This window comes from Xyrauchen texanus, chromosome 4 (genome assembly GCF_025860055.1).
Source record: "Xyrauchen texanus isolate HMW12.3.18 chromosome 4, RBS_HiC_50CHRs, whole genome shotgun sequence".
In the NCBI taxonomy this organism is placed as follows: domain Eukaryota; kingdom Metazoa; phylum Chordata; class Actinopteri; order Cypriniformes; family Catostomidae; genus Xyrauchen; species Xyrauchen texanus.
Genome location: NC_068279.1, coordinates 19401071 through 19420309, shown reverse-complemented (window position 1 = coordinate 19420309; position 19239 = coordinate 19401071). Strand labels below are relative to the sequence as shown.

The 19239-nt window shown below is 37.8% G+C and overlaps 1 protein-coding gene across 1 annotated transcript; it reads left to right on the top strand.

Annotated features, from left to right (window-relative positions):
* Positions 1–244: 244 nt before the first annotated feature.
* man1b1b (mannosidase, alpha, class 1B, member 1b) lies at positions 245–17909 on the top strand. Its single transcript, XM_052125694.1, has 14 exons — positions 245–541; positions 1744–1889; positions 3740–3848; positions 3940–4037; positions 4156–4298; positions 4768–4859; positions 5295–5474; positions 5913–6061; positions 6301–6489; positions 7722–7912; positions 11722–11842; positions 12081–12275; positions 12397–12528; positions 15024–17909. The coding sequence occupies exons 2-14, from the start codon at positions 1791–1793 to the stop codon at positions 15228–15230; spliced, it is 1905 nt and encodes a 634-aa protein (XP_051981654.1). The 5' UTR covers positions 245–541; positions 1744–1790; the 3' UTR covers positions 15231–17909.
* Positions 17910–19239: the final 1330 nt, after the last annotated feature.

Genomic DNA, 19239 nt, shown 5'->3' with positions numbered 1-19239 from the left:
GGTCCCTTAGGTTTAGAGGCCAATGTGCAACGGTCCGATCGGTCATTTAAACTAACAACGCGATGTCAAATGTTAAAATGTTAAAAACGCGTTTTGAGACACCTGTTTTCTGCTCTTTTCGTGGAACTGCGTCTAACTTTTTTTCGCATAAACTTTTTCGGTGTGAGCAACCCTTTAGGTGTTTGGCGCCCTCTGAAGGAAAATGTGGACATTGCTTAAGTCTCCAGCACTATAAGTGTAAAAACCCGCCTCCCGAGTACCGATATCTGACTGGCTGTGTTTTCATCGGCAGTAGGTCACTTGACACGTCAGCTGCCAAAATGACTGAAGTATGCTACATTTAACCCTTCCGTTTGAGAACTTGTTTATTTTCTTTGGAGAGCCGTGCTGTATTTTGCGCAGATCATGAGTCTGAGTCAGAGGAGTTATTTGAACAGTCGCTGGTGAGCTGTAGGCCCCTCAGTGATGCCTCGGACCGTCGTGAGATCCTGAGCCGACCAGAGCTCAGCTTCACACAGCTGAAGATACACCAGGAAGAGAGGTGAATAAGTTACGGAAGTCTGATCTCTGCATGTACGAACGAGCCTTAACAATGTGCGTTTTATATTTCCTTGTAATTTGTCACTAAATCGAGTCACTATGTTTTGTCCTAAATGATCAATTAATAGTTTTAAGGTTTGTCGAAACACACACACACACACGTTTGACAGTTGTTAGGACATTAGCCTATGTGATTGTTGTTGTCGATAATTAACAGGGTCCTATCAGCTGATGTCGAGCTGGAGTTTCAATACAAAGTCAATAAAACATGTAAATCAGTCAGCTTAAACACAATCAAAATGAATCGCAATTTTATTTTCCCGTTGTTAACTGACCTGTGTAAACTGTGAAACATCGAAAAGGAGATGTTTCTCAGTCTTTTCGTGTTTATCAGAACCGTATGTGTCATGCTGCTGCCCACGCAGCTACTGTCAGATAAGTTTTGCCAGCTTGAGGGCTCGCTGTGCCTGAAAACACACTGGGCTGCCTACCAAGGGGGCGTTCACACCGAATGTATTTTGAGTCTGTCAGTTCAATTTAAACATGATCTAGACGTCCGTCTTTGACCGTTGCACCTCGCTGTTTTTAGCGTCGCGCGCAGGAGCGCCTCGTTTAATCTCGCGTCTCCAGACACCTGCATTCTATTCGTCGCGCTTCTAGCTTTTTTTGTTTTTTTTTTTTTTTGCGCAACAATACGTTTGGTCTGAACGCCCGCTTGGCAGCATATTTAAACATAAAGCAGCCAGAAATTCTATATTGGATGGAAATTCACAAGGTTTTTTGAGCCAAAGTCTCTCTCTCTCTCTCTCTCTCTTTCAATTTAAAGTACTTTATTGGCATGATTGTGTACATACAATATTGACAAAGCATTAATACACAAAACAGATAATGACAAGACAAATAATAATAATAAAATCTCTCTCTCTCTCTCTTTCAATTTAAAGTACTTTATTGGCATGGTTGTTTACATACAATATTGCCAAAGCAGATAATGACAAATAATAATAATAAACTCTCTCTCTCTCTCTCTCTCTCTCTCTCTCTCTTTCAATTTATAGTACTTTATTGGCATGCTTGTGTACATACAATATTGCCAAAGCATTAATACACAAAACAGATAATGACAAATAATAATAATAAAATCTCTCTCTCTCTCTCTCTCTCTCTCTCTCTCTCTCTCTGTCTCTCTGGTGTACACACAAGCCTTTACTCCGAGTTTATGAGCAATCTGGGGAGAAAGAGAGTGCATCATGCTTCCATCATCAAGAAGGGATTATGTATCTTTGACTCTGAGCGAAAGCGGCAGCTACACAAACAGCAAGCAGTGGCGGCGGCAGTCATGCTGGAGGGTGAGTTTCATATTCAACAAACGTATATTTCTAATATTTTGTCTTTGAGTAGCACAAATGTGCTCTATAAACTCAGTAGGTGCTATATTTGTCATCTGTAATCTGTCAGATTGCAGTCAAGATTCTTGCACTAGGAACTTATGGTGACGCTTTAAAATAAGGTTCCATTTGTTTACATTAGTAGACTACATTAGTTAAATGGGTCATGGTATGCCTTTTTTATTTTTTTTTTATTTTAATATGTTCCTTGAGGTTCACTTATTATATTAGTGAAGTGTTTTGCACAAACATGATCATTTTCAACCCTCATTCTGACCCTGTGTCAGAAACGCTCAGTTTTGTTGGTGCTTCTCCTTTAAGACTTGACCGTAAACGCCCACTATAATGATTGCATCTCTACTCTTGACTGACCTGTTCTCTCATTGCCATCTCACTGCTCGCCGTGGCTGGGTAGGGTGAGTAGGTAAAGTAGATGTTGATGTGTTGTTGTGGAGGCGGTCAAATTCAAATGTCTACCACAGTGTGACCTCACAATGTGGAGGAAGTAGAGAATTAGTCGTTTTGGCAGCTTGGTTTTAACAAATGCTCTTTTTGCAGTGATGAGAAAGTTTCGAGTTCTGAAACTTACAATATGTTTTTATAGTACAATGACCACTTATATGTCAAAAGATCAAGGAACATTTCAATCCTCATGTCATTACCACTTTTACATGAACTATGAACAGTAATTTTACAGTATTGATTAATCTTTAATTTCACAATATATTAATACATTTTTAAAATCAAAAGTTGTATATGTTAACATAAATTAATGCATAATGATCAAATGTGAACTAACAATGAACAGTTGCATTTTTATTTACCAACAATAATGAATGCTGTAAAAAAAGATATTGTTCGTTGTTTGATCCTAATGCATTAATGTTAATAAATGGTAACTTATTGTAAAGTGTTACCACCATTATTTTATTTGAGGATTTTCTGACCCTTGGAATTATGTGGGCTATTTTTGTGACTTGTTAAATTAGGACTGATATGATCAAAGATCTTTCTAAAGCTGCGTTCACACTGCCAGCGATACGCAGTGATAAAACAACCTCATCTCATTCATTTTCAATGAGTGTGGGCGACCTGATGTGGGCGTGTCCAGCAATGCGACAAAGTTGAGAAATGTTTAACTTTTATGCAAATGAAGAGCGACTTGCGGGAGTGACGGACAATACCAGAGAAGATGGTAGAGTTCACATGATCCTTCTCTCTCACTCAGCTCATGCAGTGACGGAAAGATGGAGGAAAGGCTACTCTCCATTCACACCACTAGTGACCTAATCGCCAGCCACTGGCGACATGCAGCAACAAAGTAGCTGGCAGTGTGAACGCAGCTTAATATTGGGTGTCCTTGGGAAGGATATACAGAGTTGCAGGTGCAGCTACTGTCGATAATAACATTTGGTGGACTTCCTCCACATATATATATATATATATATATATACTGTAGTGTGTAGTTGCCTACTGGAATAAAAGGATCATCTTTTCTCTGGTGTTTAGGCCTAATAGCATCTGTCCCAGTTCCTCCTTATACTTCACCTTGATTAGGCGAGGCAAGTTGCTCAATAATGAATCGATGTTGAAACGTGACTGTGCATACAGTATGTGCTCATGATTGTGACATCACATCCACTGGGGGGGGAGTTTTGTCCTCTGAAAGTTAAAGTATTTCTACAAAGTGGCTCAAACTCTTGTTTATAAGAGAAATAAAAAAATCCTGGTTTCCATTCAAATACTTCTTTAACAAATAAAAACATACATTAGTAATGTACAGTATTTATCACCTTGGCTTTTGTCTCCAGAAATGGAAACAGCTGTCCAGATTGCAGCGCAGCTTGATCCTGTTTACACTGCTGCTGCTTCTGGTTTGTGGTATAGCCACATCTCCCACTCTCATAGAACACTGGAGAGGTGAGCTGTTATCATTTAACCTAATATCTCCATTAAGATCAAGGTTTGATTGTAGAGTGATTTAAACATTCTCTGTGCTCATGTTTCTCAGATGGTGCTGTATGGGGGAACGGGGACGATGCTAAACAAACATTTGTTGTAGACCTGAAAAACGATTACAGGCCCTATCTTCCCGAGCTGCCCTCTGAGGTTAGTGTGACCCATTTGTTTCTAGCTTGCTGATTTGGATAACCTTATTTTGTTAGTCTGTGCTTTGTGCTGGATTTTGCATTTTGTGGCAGTGGTGACTCGTGCGCATCTTTCTTAGAAAAAGGGCAGACGTGGACCACCCTCCTTGAAGAACCGTTTGCAAAGCAAAACAAATGTGTCAGGACCACTGGGAGAAGGAAATGATGGACCAGACATGAAGAATTTAGAAAAAGGGTCTGAAGGAGGGAATCCAGTCATTAGGTTAGATTTATTATGTCTGCTGGACTGAAATGCGGGCAGTATAGTCCTTATTCACACTAGCGCCATCTTTGATTTTTAATGGGAATGACAATGAGGCTGTGAGGGATAGACATATCTCTTCAGTGGCATGTATAAAGCTGTATAATGCTTCTAGATCACATCTGATTTTCCACAACTCATGTTGTCTGGAGTTCTTTGTATACTGAATGTTCTTGGACATATGTTATCAATGTTTTGTCTGCAGAACGATCCAAAAATACTTTAAACTGCAGTACATACCATTGAAGTGACTATAAGTCTATCCCTCACATCCTCGTTGTAATTCCCATTAAAAAAAAAAAAAATGTCACTAGCATGAGTAAGGTCTGTAAGTGATTTGTCTGTTTTTCAAGGATGAGCTTGACTATCTTGGACTAGATATACATATGGAATGTTTGGACAGTTTTTTTTTTCCATTTCATTTTTATAGTTGGCATGGAGCTGTGATAGATGAGGAACAGGGGTCTGACACTGACACCAAGGAGAAAGAAAACCAAGAAGACCCATCTTCATTAGCACTTGGTTTGTTCCTTTGTCAACTACATAACATTCTTTTTGTTTTGAACAGGAAGAAAGCCAGTTTAAAATTAAAGGAATTGTTCACACAAAAATTTAAATGATCATCATTTACTCACCTTTATGTTGTTTCAAACCCATTTTACTTTCTTCCATGAAACAAAAAAGGAGATGTTACGTGGAATGTTAGTTTCAGTTACCATTTACTTTCATTGTATGGAAAAAAGGATGCAATGAAAGTGAAAGGTGACTGAGAAAACATACTGTGTAACATCTCCATTTGTTTTCCATGGAAGAATGAAACCCAGTTGGGTTTGGAACAACATGAGGGGGTAAATTAGGTCAGAATAGTTTTTTTTGTGTGAACGGTTCCATTAATACTTTAAGCAAATAGCTGATTTGCACTGAAGCAGCTGTTTCCTGTGTTTCTGTTTGTTTCAGCTGAGAGCAGGCAAGAGGCTGTGAGAGAAGCATTTAGACATGCCTGGAAGGGCTACAAAGATTTTGCCTGGGGACATGATGAGCTCAAACCCATCTCTAAATCCTTTGGAGAGTGGTTTGGACTTGGGCTAACTCTAATTGATGCTCTGGACACTATGTGGATCTTGGGTCTAAAAGAGGGTAATTTAGTTTACTTGACAAAAAAAATATGGAAGCCCACACAGGCCAAGTATTATTATTTTTTAGTGTGTGGTGTTTCGGAGATCACAGTATTTGTTTTTTATGAAAATAAAAATCCTAGTCTCATTTAAGTCATAAAATGTAAAGCTGCAATGTGAATTTTGTTGCCTCACTAGCAGTACCAAACAGAATTGCAAAAATAAAAAAAGTCCAAACAAATACAATAGAAATAGGAAAAAGGTCATTATACTGAGTAAAAAAAATAATAAAAAAAAACAATATTTATGTCCTCTGTGGGCTTCTGTACAAAAAATTTGTCCCATCTTTTAACAAACAGGGTTTTTTTTTTTTTTGGATGATGATCATGATAGTTTATCACTGAAGCCAATTACTATGTTTATAGTGTTGTTGACATGTATGTAAATGTTGTTGACAAAGAGTTTGCAGAGGCCAGGGAATGGGTGGCCAAAGAACTCTCCTTCAATAAAAACGTGGATGTTAATCTGTTCGAGAGCACCATTCGTATCCTGGGTGGCCTGCTGAGCACTTATCATCTGACTGGAGACTCTGTGTTCCTGGATAAAGCTGTGAGTAAGAAGAAGAGAGTGAGGGATGGAGGGAAACAGAGAGAACAAATAGAGAAAAAGCTTTATGATGTCACTCAGTCTTGCCTCCTCCAATCCATCTGCTGATAGAACTATCATTTTACAAACCTATTCATCTCTTCGTCTGAGTCGAGCATCAGCACGACAAAGAAAGAGAGCTTCTCTTTCTCTTGTTACTATGATCTGTTAAATTGATGATATTTTTATCTCTTGAATTTCAGACTGATATTGGCTCCAGACTGATGCCTGCCTTCAAAACGCCCTCTAAAATCCCTTACTCTGATGTGAACATTGGGAAGGGAATAGCTCATCCTCCACGGTGGACTTCAGACAGCAGTGTAGCTGAGGTCACCAGCATTCAGTTGGAGTTCAGAGAGCTCAGTCGGCTCACTGGAGATCCTAAATACCAGGTCAACACAATTTACACATATATTTTCCTCAGTTAAAGAGCGAGAGTTTACCCAGAAATAAAATGTATTTTACTGAACCTCCTATCATTCAGTCCTCTGGTTACTCTGGTGTCCTGATAACTTATTAAAATGAAAATGAATGAGGACTGAGGCTGTGAAGTTCTAGAACAACAAAAATGCACCATAAGAGTGTCAATTGGTCCATGTGACTTGTGTGCCATATTCCAAGTCTTCTAAAGCCATAGAATAGAAATTGTTTATGACTTCCTTTCTTCTGCAGAACAAAAACAAAGAATTTTAGAAGAATTTCTCAGCTCTGAAAATCCATGCAATGCAAGTGAATGGTGATACAAATTTTGAAGCTCATAAAAGCACATAAAGGCAGCATAAAAGTTATCCATACAACTCCAGTGGTTTAATCCAGGTCTTCTGAAGCAATCCAATCAGTTTTGGGTAAGAAAAGATTAAAAAAATAACTCCTTTTACACTGCAAATCGTGACATCATCAGTCTCCTTGGTGATCATGGTTTGTTGCTCAAGTACACTTGGTAGTGCCATCTAGTGTTCTGCACATTTGTCAAGGCCTGGAGAAGCAGTATCAACCTTGAAATCATGGCGATGCCAGTGGCAAGATGTTCAGTGATAAAGGAGGTGTATTTTGGTCTATTCTCCCCTAAATCCAATTCAATTTTAGATTGCTTTAGAAGACATAAATTCATACTTTTAGAGTCATACTTTTATGCTGCCTTTATTTGCTTTTTGGAGCTTCAAGGTTTTGTTCACTATTCACTTGCATTGTATGGACCTACAGAGCTGAGATATTTAAAAAAAAATCTTAATTTGGGTTCTGAAGAAGAAATTAAGTCACACATCTTGGACGGCATGAGGGAGAGTACATGGTGAGAGAATTTATGGGTGAACTATTCTAAATTGTTATTAACTGAAAATCGTGACATCTGCAGCTGATGTCCAATTGCTGAATGAATTGCTCTCTTGCATCTCATTTACTTGATTTTATGGAAAGTAGTGGCCAGGATATTTTTACAAAATGCACAAGTCTTATGAGTTTGAAACAACACAAGTATGATGACAGAATTTTTATTTTGGGTTTGACTATTCCTTAGACTAAATTTGTTGCAAGATTATTTGCCATTTGGCTTCAAACTCTTATACATGATTCTTTTCTCATAAGAACCGTTGGGTAATTTTCATCCATGTCTTTCTTTCTCCAGCTGGCGGTGATGGAAGTAATGAAGCAGGTCCATAAATTGGATGGAAAACGAGATGGATTAGTACCTATGTTTATCAATACCAATAATGGGCAGTTCACCCACCAGGGCATGTACACGCTGGGGGCCAGAGCTGACAGCTACTATGAGTACCTACTGAAGCAATGGATTCAGGGAGGCAAGAAGGAGAACGAGTAAGTGAAGTCTTATTATGTGTCTCCCTATCAGCATTTCTCACATGTTTCTGAAGTGTTTGCTCTAGTAGTTTCATGACAGTTTTTTATTGCGGTGCACAGATCGATCACTAGTGATCTAAATTATCTTTGTCTTAAATCTGCGATCAGGCCTAGATTCAGGGCCGATCTTTTTTTTTTTTTTTTTAATTGCTGCACACATGAAATCACACACTGCCACTAATTAATGAGCACTTGCTCAGCCTTCGAAGCATGACATTGCGGTCATTGGAGGGTGAGTTATTGGCAATTCTAAGCATTCATGAATTTACATGAAGGCAAATTGCTAAACGACAATTAAAGATGCAAATACAAAGTTGAGTATATTCAATGTAACAAGAGTCATGAAAGTCAGACACTGTGTGGAGCGATAGAGACCACTTTATTTTAAACATCCACTCCCTTACTTGCCTAAGCACTTCCCTTCAGGGGAATCCACACCACCATTATGGAAGTCCGTTCCACTTCGTTAAGTGGCGAGCGAAGTTTCTGCTGACAGAACCTCAACCCCTTGGTTTTGACAGAGGGAGCAAGCCTACAAAGATGTATGCTTCAGGCAGCTCCAAATCTCATAATTCAACTCGTGTAAATATATAGAAATCGTGAAATATTTTCAAATAATAACATCAGGGGGCCTGGGAAGCTCAGCGAGTATTGACGCTGACTACCACACCTGGAGTTACGAGTTTGAATCTAGGGTGTGCTGTGACTCCTGCCAGTTCTCCTAAGCAACCAAATTGGGCCGGTTGCTAGTGAGGGTTGAGTCATGTGGGGTAACCTCCTCGTGGTCACGATTAGTGGTTCTTGCCATCAGTGGGGCACGTGGCAAGTTGTGCGTGGTTCGTGGAGAGTGGCATGAGCCTCCACATGCTACATACCACGTGATAAGATGCGCGGATTGACTGTCTCTGAAGCGGAGGCAGCTGAGACTTGTCCTCCACCACCTGGATTGAAGTGAGTAACCGCGCTTCCACAAGGACCTACAAAGTAGTGGAAATTGGGCATTCTAAATTGTGGAGAAAAGGGGATACATTTTTTTTAATAATAATAACATTAGCTCTATTGCAAGTGCAACAACAAGCTCCAAGTGATCAAGGGCTTAGGCTGTTCCATTTCAACCCTTTGTACAAGTTAGTGGGCTCTCGCGCAACATAAGCACTGACGTACATCTTAGTCCATGAAATGGAGGGAACTTAGCAAGGGGATGGCTTAAAGTGTTGAACTGGAATGCAGCCTAGGTGCTCTCAATCTCTCATCAGCCACTCAGCCCAGCATTATTTTGTGAGATTTAAATCAGAGATATACATTCACTGAGCACTTTAATAGGAACACTATACTAAAACTGGGTAGGGCCTCCCTTTGCTCTCAAAACAGCCTCAATTCTTCATGGTGTGGATTCCACAAGATGTTGGAAACGTTCCTTTTAGATTCTGGTCCATGTTGACAAGATTGCATCACACAATTTCTGTAGATTTGTCAGCTGCACATTCATGCTATGAATCTCCTGTTCTACCACATCCCAAAGGTGTTCTATTGGATTCAGATCTGGTGACTGGGAAGACCACTGAAGAACAGTGAACTCATTGTTATGTTCATGAAACCAGTTTGAGATGACATTTGCTGACATGTGACATGGTGCATTATCATGCTGGAAGAAGCCATCAGAAGATGGGTAAATTGAGGCCATGAAGGGATGCACATGATCCGCAGCAATACTCAAATTGGCTGTGGCATTCAAGCGATGGTTTATTGGTATTAACGGTGGTTGTATCTGTTGTAGCCCACCGTGTCAAGGTTCGACGTGTTGTGCATTCTAAGATGCTATTCTACTCCCTACAATTTTACAGAATGGTTATGAGAGTTACTGTAGCCTTTCTGTCAGCTCGAACTAGTCTGGCAATTCTCTTTTGATCTCTCTCATCAACAAGGTGTTTCCGTCAGCAGAACTCCTGCTCGCTGGATGTTTTTTGTTTTGTCTTGAGATTGTTGTGTGTGAAAATCCCAGGAGATCAGCAGTTACAGAAATAATCAAACCAGCACGTCTGGCACCAACCGTCATGCTATGGTCTAAATCACTGAGATGGTAAACTAATCTTTTTGAGCTTAATGGATAAAGCTCTCTTATTTTTGAACGGATCTCTTCTGTGTGTGACGCTCTCGTTGTGTTTACTGGTTGCAAGTGTCACAATGATATTTGATAGTGACAGCAGAACTATTCCTAATTTTTTTTCTATTCAAATAAATGTTAGCATTTCACATTTAAAAAATAAATTATGTCATTTTATAGTGTGGGGCATAAACATAAAACTGCAGCATACAATTTGTAAAAGTGTAGCAAAGGGCACTTTAAAAAGAATAATGGTGATCAGATTGGAACTGCCTGATATCTGTTATAAAAAAAAAACGGTGTTCGGTATCTGCCTTAAATTTCCTGACAGTTCTTCACAACCTGATAAAGACGCATCACAAGAAGAACTGTTCCCAAATGAGATGGACAATCTGTTTCCAATCCAATTCTACCCATCGTGTATATACAGTACTGCGCAAAAGGTTTAGGCACTCTTGCAAAATGTTGCATAGTGAGGAACAGAATATATAACAGAAATAGAAATAGTTTCCATTGATCAATTAACATCATACAAATCCCAGTTAACAACAAAAAGGCTAAATTAATATTTGGTGTGACCACTTTTGCCTTCAAAACCGCACCAATTCTCCTGGTACACCTGGACACCGTTTGTCTTGGTTGTTGGAAGATAGGATGTTCAAGCTTCTTGGAGAATTCATCACAGTTCTTCTGTCTCTTCATGTAATCCCAGACTGACTATTCTATTTGCAAAAAGAAAGTTTGGGACTCTAAAATTTATATTTCCTGTTGACACTAAAGCTGAAGATATAAATAACCATCTTAAGACAACTGTTTTTGTGAAACATCTTACGTGCCTGCACAGAGTTTTGCACAGTGTTGTACAATCAAACTATTCAGATTAAGTGTAGTGCCAAGTGATGTCTTATTTCGAAGCAAGACCAGTAGAGAGTCATGAAGTTTACTTACTCATACTCGGTACCTGTTGAATCGATGTTGCTTCAGTAGGTGCCTTGGGCTTTTATGTCTTTTTGTCTTGTGTCAGCATTGCCATGGAAATACCAGCAGCTAGGCACAATGTAAAATAGTCCTTTCAGTATAGACTGCTTTATCATGGGACGAATGAAAGCATAAAGCAACTCATTCTCCATATACACTGCCTAAATTTGAATTTTGAATGTGATTATTGAACTGTCCACTGGTTAACCTGAGGTGGGAATACAAAAACAATTATACACCTGTACTTGGACAAGTCTCCTTTAGGCAAACATTTTCACTTCGAACAGATTGAGAGTTGGCAGCCATGTATATTTAACCACTGACATTTGCTTGATATTAAATAACCGCTCCTGATACAGTTAGATTTTTTTGGTTTGTTTTATAGCACACTGAATATCTCTATTTGTGCCTGCAGAATTATCTGTGTTAATCTTGGTACAGATTGTTCTTGGTATTTCATGGTCACACTGCACATGACCCCAGACACTTTTTCATGGAAACAAACACATCAAATGGACATGTTCAGGGGAACAGACAGTCAAAGGAGCTTAGCATAGATTAATATCCCACAGTCATTTTCCAACTAGCAATGGAGCAGTCTTTCCTACTGAACTAGAGATCCTTTGATTCAATCACAGAATAAATGTGGTGGTTTCAAAGTATTGTTTTTGCTCTGTGTGTTCAGATTGTTGGAGGACTATCTGCAGGCTGTGGAAGGGGTGAAGAAGAACCTGCTGAAGAAGTCCACTCCTCTAGGGCTCACATTTGTAGGAGAGCTAACCAATGGACACTTCAGTCCCAAGATGGTATGTTTGCCTGTTCGCAAAGAATGACAAGTCCTCAATTTCAGTCAGATATGTTGTGTTTGATGTAGTGAATACATCCGCAGACACTACTTAATAGCTAGTTTTAGGGTTCCCATGGGCATGGAGAATTAAGAAATATCAGGGAATATTACAATTGTGATTTGGCCTGAAAAATTTATTGAAAATTTAAATGGCCACATTGTATATTTGCCTTTCTCTCTCTCTCTCTCTCTCTCAGGACCACTTGGTGTGTTTCCTGCCTGGTACACTCGCACTTGGAACACACCATGGCCTACCTGCTGATCACATGGAGCTGGCACAACAGCTGATGGAGACCTGCTATCAGATGTATGCCCAGATGGAGACAGGCTTAAGTCCAGAGATAGCTCACTTCAACATGCATGAAGGCAGCACACAGGATGTAGATGTAAAGGTGAGCTAACTCTTACGTGGAGCTTGCAGTTCTTTCTACTGTTTACAGTTTTGAAACAGGTGCTTGTCGGATGACTAAATTATGAAATGAAACAATTTTGTGATCTTGTCATGTCTTACAGGTTGCAGACAGGCACAACCTGCTGAGGCCAGAGACAGTGGAGAGCCTCGTCTACTTGTACAGGTTTACCAAGGATAAGAAGTACCAGCAGTGGGGCTGGGAGATCTTGCAGAACTTCAATAAATACACAAGGGTATGTGGGAGAGATAATATTGTTCCTGTTTAACCTTGAAGGTTTTTTTAGAACATAGAGCAAGAATAGTGAGTGATGTCTTGCACTGCATCCCAGTTTACAAACTAAGTAGAATGAAAGATTAGAACTGGTGTGGTCCAAATCATAGTATGTTAAAAGAGTATGCCAAAAGTGAATGGATGGTGTTCTGTTTTGAGTGTACCTTTGAAATGCGTGCATCTGTGCATGCATTCTGTCTAATATCACTTTAAACACATTGAGCCTCATTCATGAAACTTTTGTAAATATGAGTAATTTCTGAGTAATTTACTCGTAAAATGGAACTTCACAAAAACTTTCCGTCAGATTCACAATCATTTCATACCCCTCAGTGTGTATTTTATTGAATTCCAAACATTCATAAATACTGGGCTATGACAAGGAGGAGGGCAGGGCTGGGCAGTGACTATATATGTGGCAGTTCAAGGGAGAGAGAGCTACAGGCAGCTGCTCTGTATGCATTTATGTTTTGTCTCTGTGTTTTTATGTCTCATTAAATATTATTTTGACTGTTCAGCTGGTTCTTGCCGCCTCCTTTCCCAACCTTAACCTTGTTACATTGATGCATACAGGGCAGCTGCCTGTAGCTCTCTCTCTCCTGAACTGATCCCTCTCGCTGGCTTGATTAGCCTGATTAGGGGCCGGGCATGCGTCATCACAGCCCGGCCCCACCCTCCTCCTTGCCACAGGGGCATGTGCATGTTCAATCACAATTATCATAATCCACGCCCATGAAAACATTCTATAAGGAGGGCATCAGACATGCTAGTAAATGTGAATAGGGATATGCGGAACAGTAATGAAAAGGTTTTAAAATGCCACACAAATTTTAATTAGCAAACATGCTGGTATGGTCACAAAGAGGAACTTACTTTCATCGCATGTTTTGGCTGTCATCAGAGGTTCTTTTGTGAATCAAATAAAAAAAAATGCTTTGACAAGCTTTAGTGTAAAACAATTTTCAGTTCACACTGGCAGGAGTAGGTTCTCCACCATTTAATCTAGTCTGGTTCAGTTGAGTGAATAGCATCATTGGTGAAACTTCTCAGATAGGCTAAATTATGATGGTAACAGTGACATTCTTCCCTTGCAACTGAAATTATAGAGAAATTAATAGAAGGTCTTTGTCCAAAATGCTGTGAGCTAATAAACATTTACAAGTTACAAGTTTTTTCCCTTTGTATTGTGAATGCCCCTGACATGTTTATTTATAGGTTTAACAGCATTGAAAAAAACTTTATCAACTGAACATGATTTATCAATGCCTATAATACATTGGTGAAGCTTCTATCAAAAGAAGAAACTGTCCAACCAGTCACATTAGAGGGCACTCATTGAATCCATGATTGGGAAGCTTTTAATTTAAGAAGCAGGGTTGGGAATAAACTGGACTAAAAAAATAAATGCAAGTATCAAAGAAACATTTTCAACCAAGGAGATGGTTTAAAAAGAAAACCGCAAACCACTTTTTTTTATCATTTTATTTTTTAAGTTTCATTTTACTCGAATGACGAGTTTGGATATCTTAAGCAGGATTTACATGTGGTCGGGAGCAGTTGTAAATTTTGTTCGAACCAACTAACACTTAAAAATATGAAAACTTTCAAAAATACTAGAATTTCCATCAGAACAGCTTTATGAATGATTTACCCAACAATTAGGTTGCTTGTATTTCATGAATGAGGCCCATTGTGCAATGTAAAGGAGTTTGTGACTGTTTTCTTTCAACCTTTTCAATTGTACAAAAGTGGCAATGAAAGCATTTTAATGTATGAACTAAGTAAAGTAATAATGAATAGAATGTTAGTTAATTTAGCTAGTTGCCAATTGTAAATGCACAACAAGAAATTCTATGGTATCAAGACACAATTTTATAATGCTTCATACTCTTAATACTCACGGTCTTAAATTAAAAGGCACATGGAAATGCAAGCATTCAATAATTAATTTATACTGAAACTTAATCTCAATATTTTATTTACCAATGTATTGCTGCATGCTTGCTGCTTTGAATTATTATATTTCAACATACAAAAACTGCAAATTACTTTACTTCATTAAACTTCCCATCTCTGTTTCATTGCCTTTACGCTGCCTTTACTATTTGCTCAGAAGTACCAGTATGTACTTTCAAATAATCAGCAAAGTACTTACTTATAGTGTGTAGTATAAGAAAAGAAAGTGGGGTTACCGGTGCAGCCATATTATCTTGTATTATAAGTTTTGCTTGGAGGGAAAAAAAGAGAGATCCTTACCAAAATATTGTCTACACCGGCTCTAAGCAAAACCCTGACTTGCATGTCTAAGCTGTGTTGCCACTTGTCTTCTCATGTTCGCTTGGTTTCTAAAAACATTGTCTGTCTCCATTTCCAGATTTGCTGTTCATGCTCTTTTTAAGTTCACGTGTCAACAAACAACTCTCATGTAGTGACTCATACGTTGTCCCCTCCCCACAGGTTTCCACTGGAGGTTATACATCCATAAACAACGTTCGTGACCCAGCCTATCCAAGTCCCAGAGACAAGATGGAGAGCTTCTTCTTGGGTGAGACACTCAAATACTTCTATCTGCTGTTTTCAGATGACCCCAATCTTATCGACCTAGACAAATATGTCTTCAACACTGAGGCCCATCCCCTACCCATATGGCCACAAATGGAGTAATGGATCCATAAGCACACTCACCTAATCAAGCACACCTCTCTCAGGGCCTTGAACACTCAAAGATTACTCTATCCTTTGATATCTAAACTGCCATCTTTTTTTCTCCACTAGGAACAAGCCTCTTTTCATATTTGAAATTATCTTGTGAAATGATTGTAAGAGCCATAATAAAATCATTTGTAGAAAGACTTTTACTATATGTATATATTTGTTTTTGTAAAGGGAGAGGTCATCCTTAAATGAACATTGTCATAATTTACTTTAATGTTGGTCGAAACCTGGATTACTTTATTACTTTCGTGAAACATAAGAGATGATGAGAGAAGAATGTTAACCTCAATCACCATTCTTGGTCATTGGATCTTTTTCCATACAATGGAATGAATGGTGACTAAGGCTAACATCCTGACTAACATCTATTTTTTGTTCCACAGAGTAAAGTCATATTGTATTGAAACAATATGCAGGTGAGAAACCGACAGAATTGTCCTTTTTAGAATCATAAAACCTTAACTATAAAAAAAAATTCAGTGACCGATAAACACAGCATCAACTATGTTGCTTGAATCACATAGTCTGATTATAAGGCACAGATCTGCAGGTAATGTGGTTAGTATGCAGTGGTGATCTCTGCATGAGAAGTGCAAATGATGCTTTTGCTCAGCTGGGCTGCTAAATTCACCCACTGAATCAGTGTGTGTAGTTTGCAGTCTCTTAGCCCAAACACACAGACAAAAAACACTTAAATACTGTGAAACCTATGGGGACTGCAAGCACTTTATGGTGTGTTTTTAGAATTTTAATTTGTATGTATTTTTTAAATTAAAGAACTGTTGCTGTTTTGTCATGGTGTTTGGGAGGGGCGTTTACAGGGTCTTACATCATCATCATTATCATCATGTTTTTTGCTTTGTAATTTTTTTTCTATGCATCATTATTCCCTCGAGTTTAACTTGTTTTCCAGAACATATGAGCATTTAGCACATGTAGTTACCAGACTGCATTTCAAATTTACATATGTTTATAATTTTAACCAAATCAGGGGAAGAGGAAAATATCTATTCTATATTTGTAAATCATAGGTGTTTTATTATTTTGACTTTCACTCATTTGTTTTGAGCCTAAAACTTCAAACCTGCTGTGAAGGATTTTACTGTCAATCCTGTGAATAGAGAAAATGTAATTTTTTTTTTTTTTTTTTTTTTCAGTTGTTTGTTAGGGTTTCTATTTCATTCTATTCCCTATATACATAGCAAATATCTACAATTGATCTTAATGTTTTCTAGTGGGTGTTTGTTTGAATCCGGTATAATTATCCCAGGTTTTTTTAGTTTGATCAAGTGCTATTTGAATATTTTTTTTATGTGACAGAACTTTAAATACTTAAATGGAGCATTAATCAAGCACAATGTTATTTAAATATCTAGAGTCAAGGTTATGACTGATGTTCTTATCTCACTCTTTCAGGGGAGCCTATATCAGATGTGATTGTCAGTAATATTTTTGTATGATCTTACAATATATGTAAATGAAAAACTGTTTCGTACTTGGATTTTATATTAATACTGCAGTTTTATTTTCTATTTGATACTAGGTTTGGTGGAACTTGATTCAACAAATTTCCAAATGTTTTCTCATGGGATTAAAGGTGGAATGTTGAAGTTATTGATTCTTTTCTTATCGTGGGTCAGTTTATGTGGGTCTGATAAAGGCTTTGTTGTGCTAGAATGTCTTAAGGTTACTGATAGCAGGTGAAGCAACTATTTTTGTTTTAAACTGTCAAAGAATGCGTATTATGTATAAAGCTCACGGATGTAGTAAATGCATTGTATTTGACTAGCAGTTTGGAAGTTAGATATCACTGTGTAAAATATTTTGCTCATTTTAACCAACCAGTTTTTTGTATGCAGTTTGTAATACAGCCTTCGCTGGTGTTCAAAAAGGGCTGAACATTGACTGGTTTCTCTGTGTCATGCTGTGGTGATGTGTTCTGTTCCATGTGTGCCTTTGAATATACAGAGCAATGACATGAAAAGTATATTTTCAAAATTGAGAATCAAGTTATCAAAATCGACCGATTTTAGTCATTTCATGCCTGTTGTGACAATATTTGTTGTTTTGCTTTTTGTGAATAAATGCTTTTGTGATTATTTATAATACAGTCTAATGGTTAAATTAACTTATATTTGTTCTCAGTGTACCATTTCTTGCCATCTTTTCTCTGATTCTGTGAGAAATTGAAGACTGCATTGAGCTTGCATATCTCAAAAGTTTTTAAATGAAGGGCTTTACATGACTCGTTGGGTAAATAATCTGCCTCATGCATTGACAAATCAACATGATTCTAAATTACTCCTACACCAAAGATGTGCCAAGAATTTCAAGAAATTGTCTGAAATTAGTTCAACAACCCTAAGGCACATAATATGTGTGGTACAGCTGTGCAAATTATTCTTAATGAAGGGTTTTAGCACCCCAACTCAATTTGATAATCTGTAAGTATCGTTTTTTTTAAGGAATGAACTTGGGTATCAGTATATAGTGATTTTTCTTTTCCTTTGTAGCCTATCCTTTCAATAAATTCATACTTCCTTGGGATCTTTTAATGTTCATGTATTTTCTGTGCAAAATGTATTTATTCAATATTGTTAAGTTTACAAAGGTTAAAATAAATTGTAAATGAATGTACCTCGTGACTGCTTCCTTGCTTCCTTCACCCATTTAGCAATGATTTCAGCGAGCCGTGATCACTGACACAGGATCAGCAGTGATTGACTCCCTGAAAAAAACAAAAATTGTACCTAAGAAATAGGTAAAGTATTGTCAGAAGACTAAACCAAAAGATGGATCTGCATTTTTATCTTACACAGTTTTGCCCTCACTCATCATTTACTTACTAAGCCTTGTACCTTAAATCCAGATGATGAGCTCCCTCCGGTATGTTGATTGCAATCAGTGATGGACTGAGTGACTTTCTGATCTACAGGAAATAAAAATTCCATCAGCATTTCACTGTAACCACTACTAGTGTCATAGATTTGGCAAATAATTAGGCATATACATTTTCAAACAGGTTGCTCAAACACTCCCGTTTACCATTGGTTGTGTCAATATTGCTGTGTAAGGCTGGTTGAGTTGCTGTGCCACGGTGTTTACACCTTTGAGAAAATAAACCTACAAATAGTTGTAGTTGTCTGCATATTAAAGGAATGGTTCACACATATATGGAAGATTTTTTGAAAAAAAAATGTCAGCACTGTTGGTCAACACCTTGAATGGCAGATCTGCTGTCAAATGAATAAATACATATATGCAAATAAAATGAAAATGCAACAAAAGAAGAAAAAAATAAAATAAACCTGCACTATGTTGTTTACTGTTGTGTCAAATGTACATTTTCTTTACACAATTACGAAATTAAAGTTCGTCTTAGCAACGACTGGAGCAACTTGATTTAAAGATTATATATATATATATATATATATATATATATATATATATATATATATATATATATATATATATATATATATATAACTATCGTTAGAATGTAGGATGAGGTTGATGCTGTTAGTTCCCAAACATCTGTAGCGCCATCTGCTGTCCTGATATGCAGGTAACAATGAGGGTTAACGTTCCCGTTTCTCAGATGATAATAATGCCACATTTATTTAAGATTGAGTGTACAGTGCCTTGCAAAACTCCACTCTGAAGATCATGGATTCAAAATCTAACATAAACAGTACGTTTTAGGATTTCGAGAATTCTTTAAAATAAAGAAATGTTATGATTTTGTGACACTGACCGTCAGTTTGTCTTGATTCCAGTGAAGCTAACACGATGCTCTTTAGACCATTCTCAAGTCAAATCATACTGGGATAACATGGATCATCAGGTTTTCCACAAACCAGCTCCAGTGCATGCTATCGTTAAAGTAAATGGAGGACATTCCAAATACTAAGAAATTCAGAATTTTGTGTAAAAATTTCAATTAAACTTTTCAATCAAA

Bases quoted from the DNA above. Each gene is read 5' to 3' on its own strand.
- man1b1b (XM_052125694.1), top strand. From the start codon at position 1,791: ATGCTTCCATCATCAAGAAGGGATTATGTATCTTTGACTCTGAGCGAA. The intron at 1,890-3,739 runs GTGAGTTTCATA...TTTTGTCTCCAG, and splicing joins GGCGGCAGTCATGCTGGAGG to AAATGGAAACAGCTGTCCAG. The intron at 7,913-11,721 runs GTAAGTGAAGTC...CTGTGTGTTCAG, and splicing joins GGAGGCAAGAAGGAGAACGA to ATTGTTGGAGGACTATCTGC.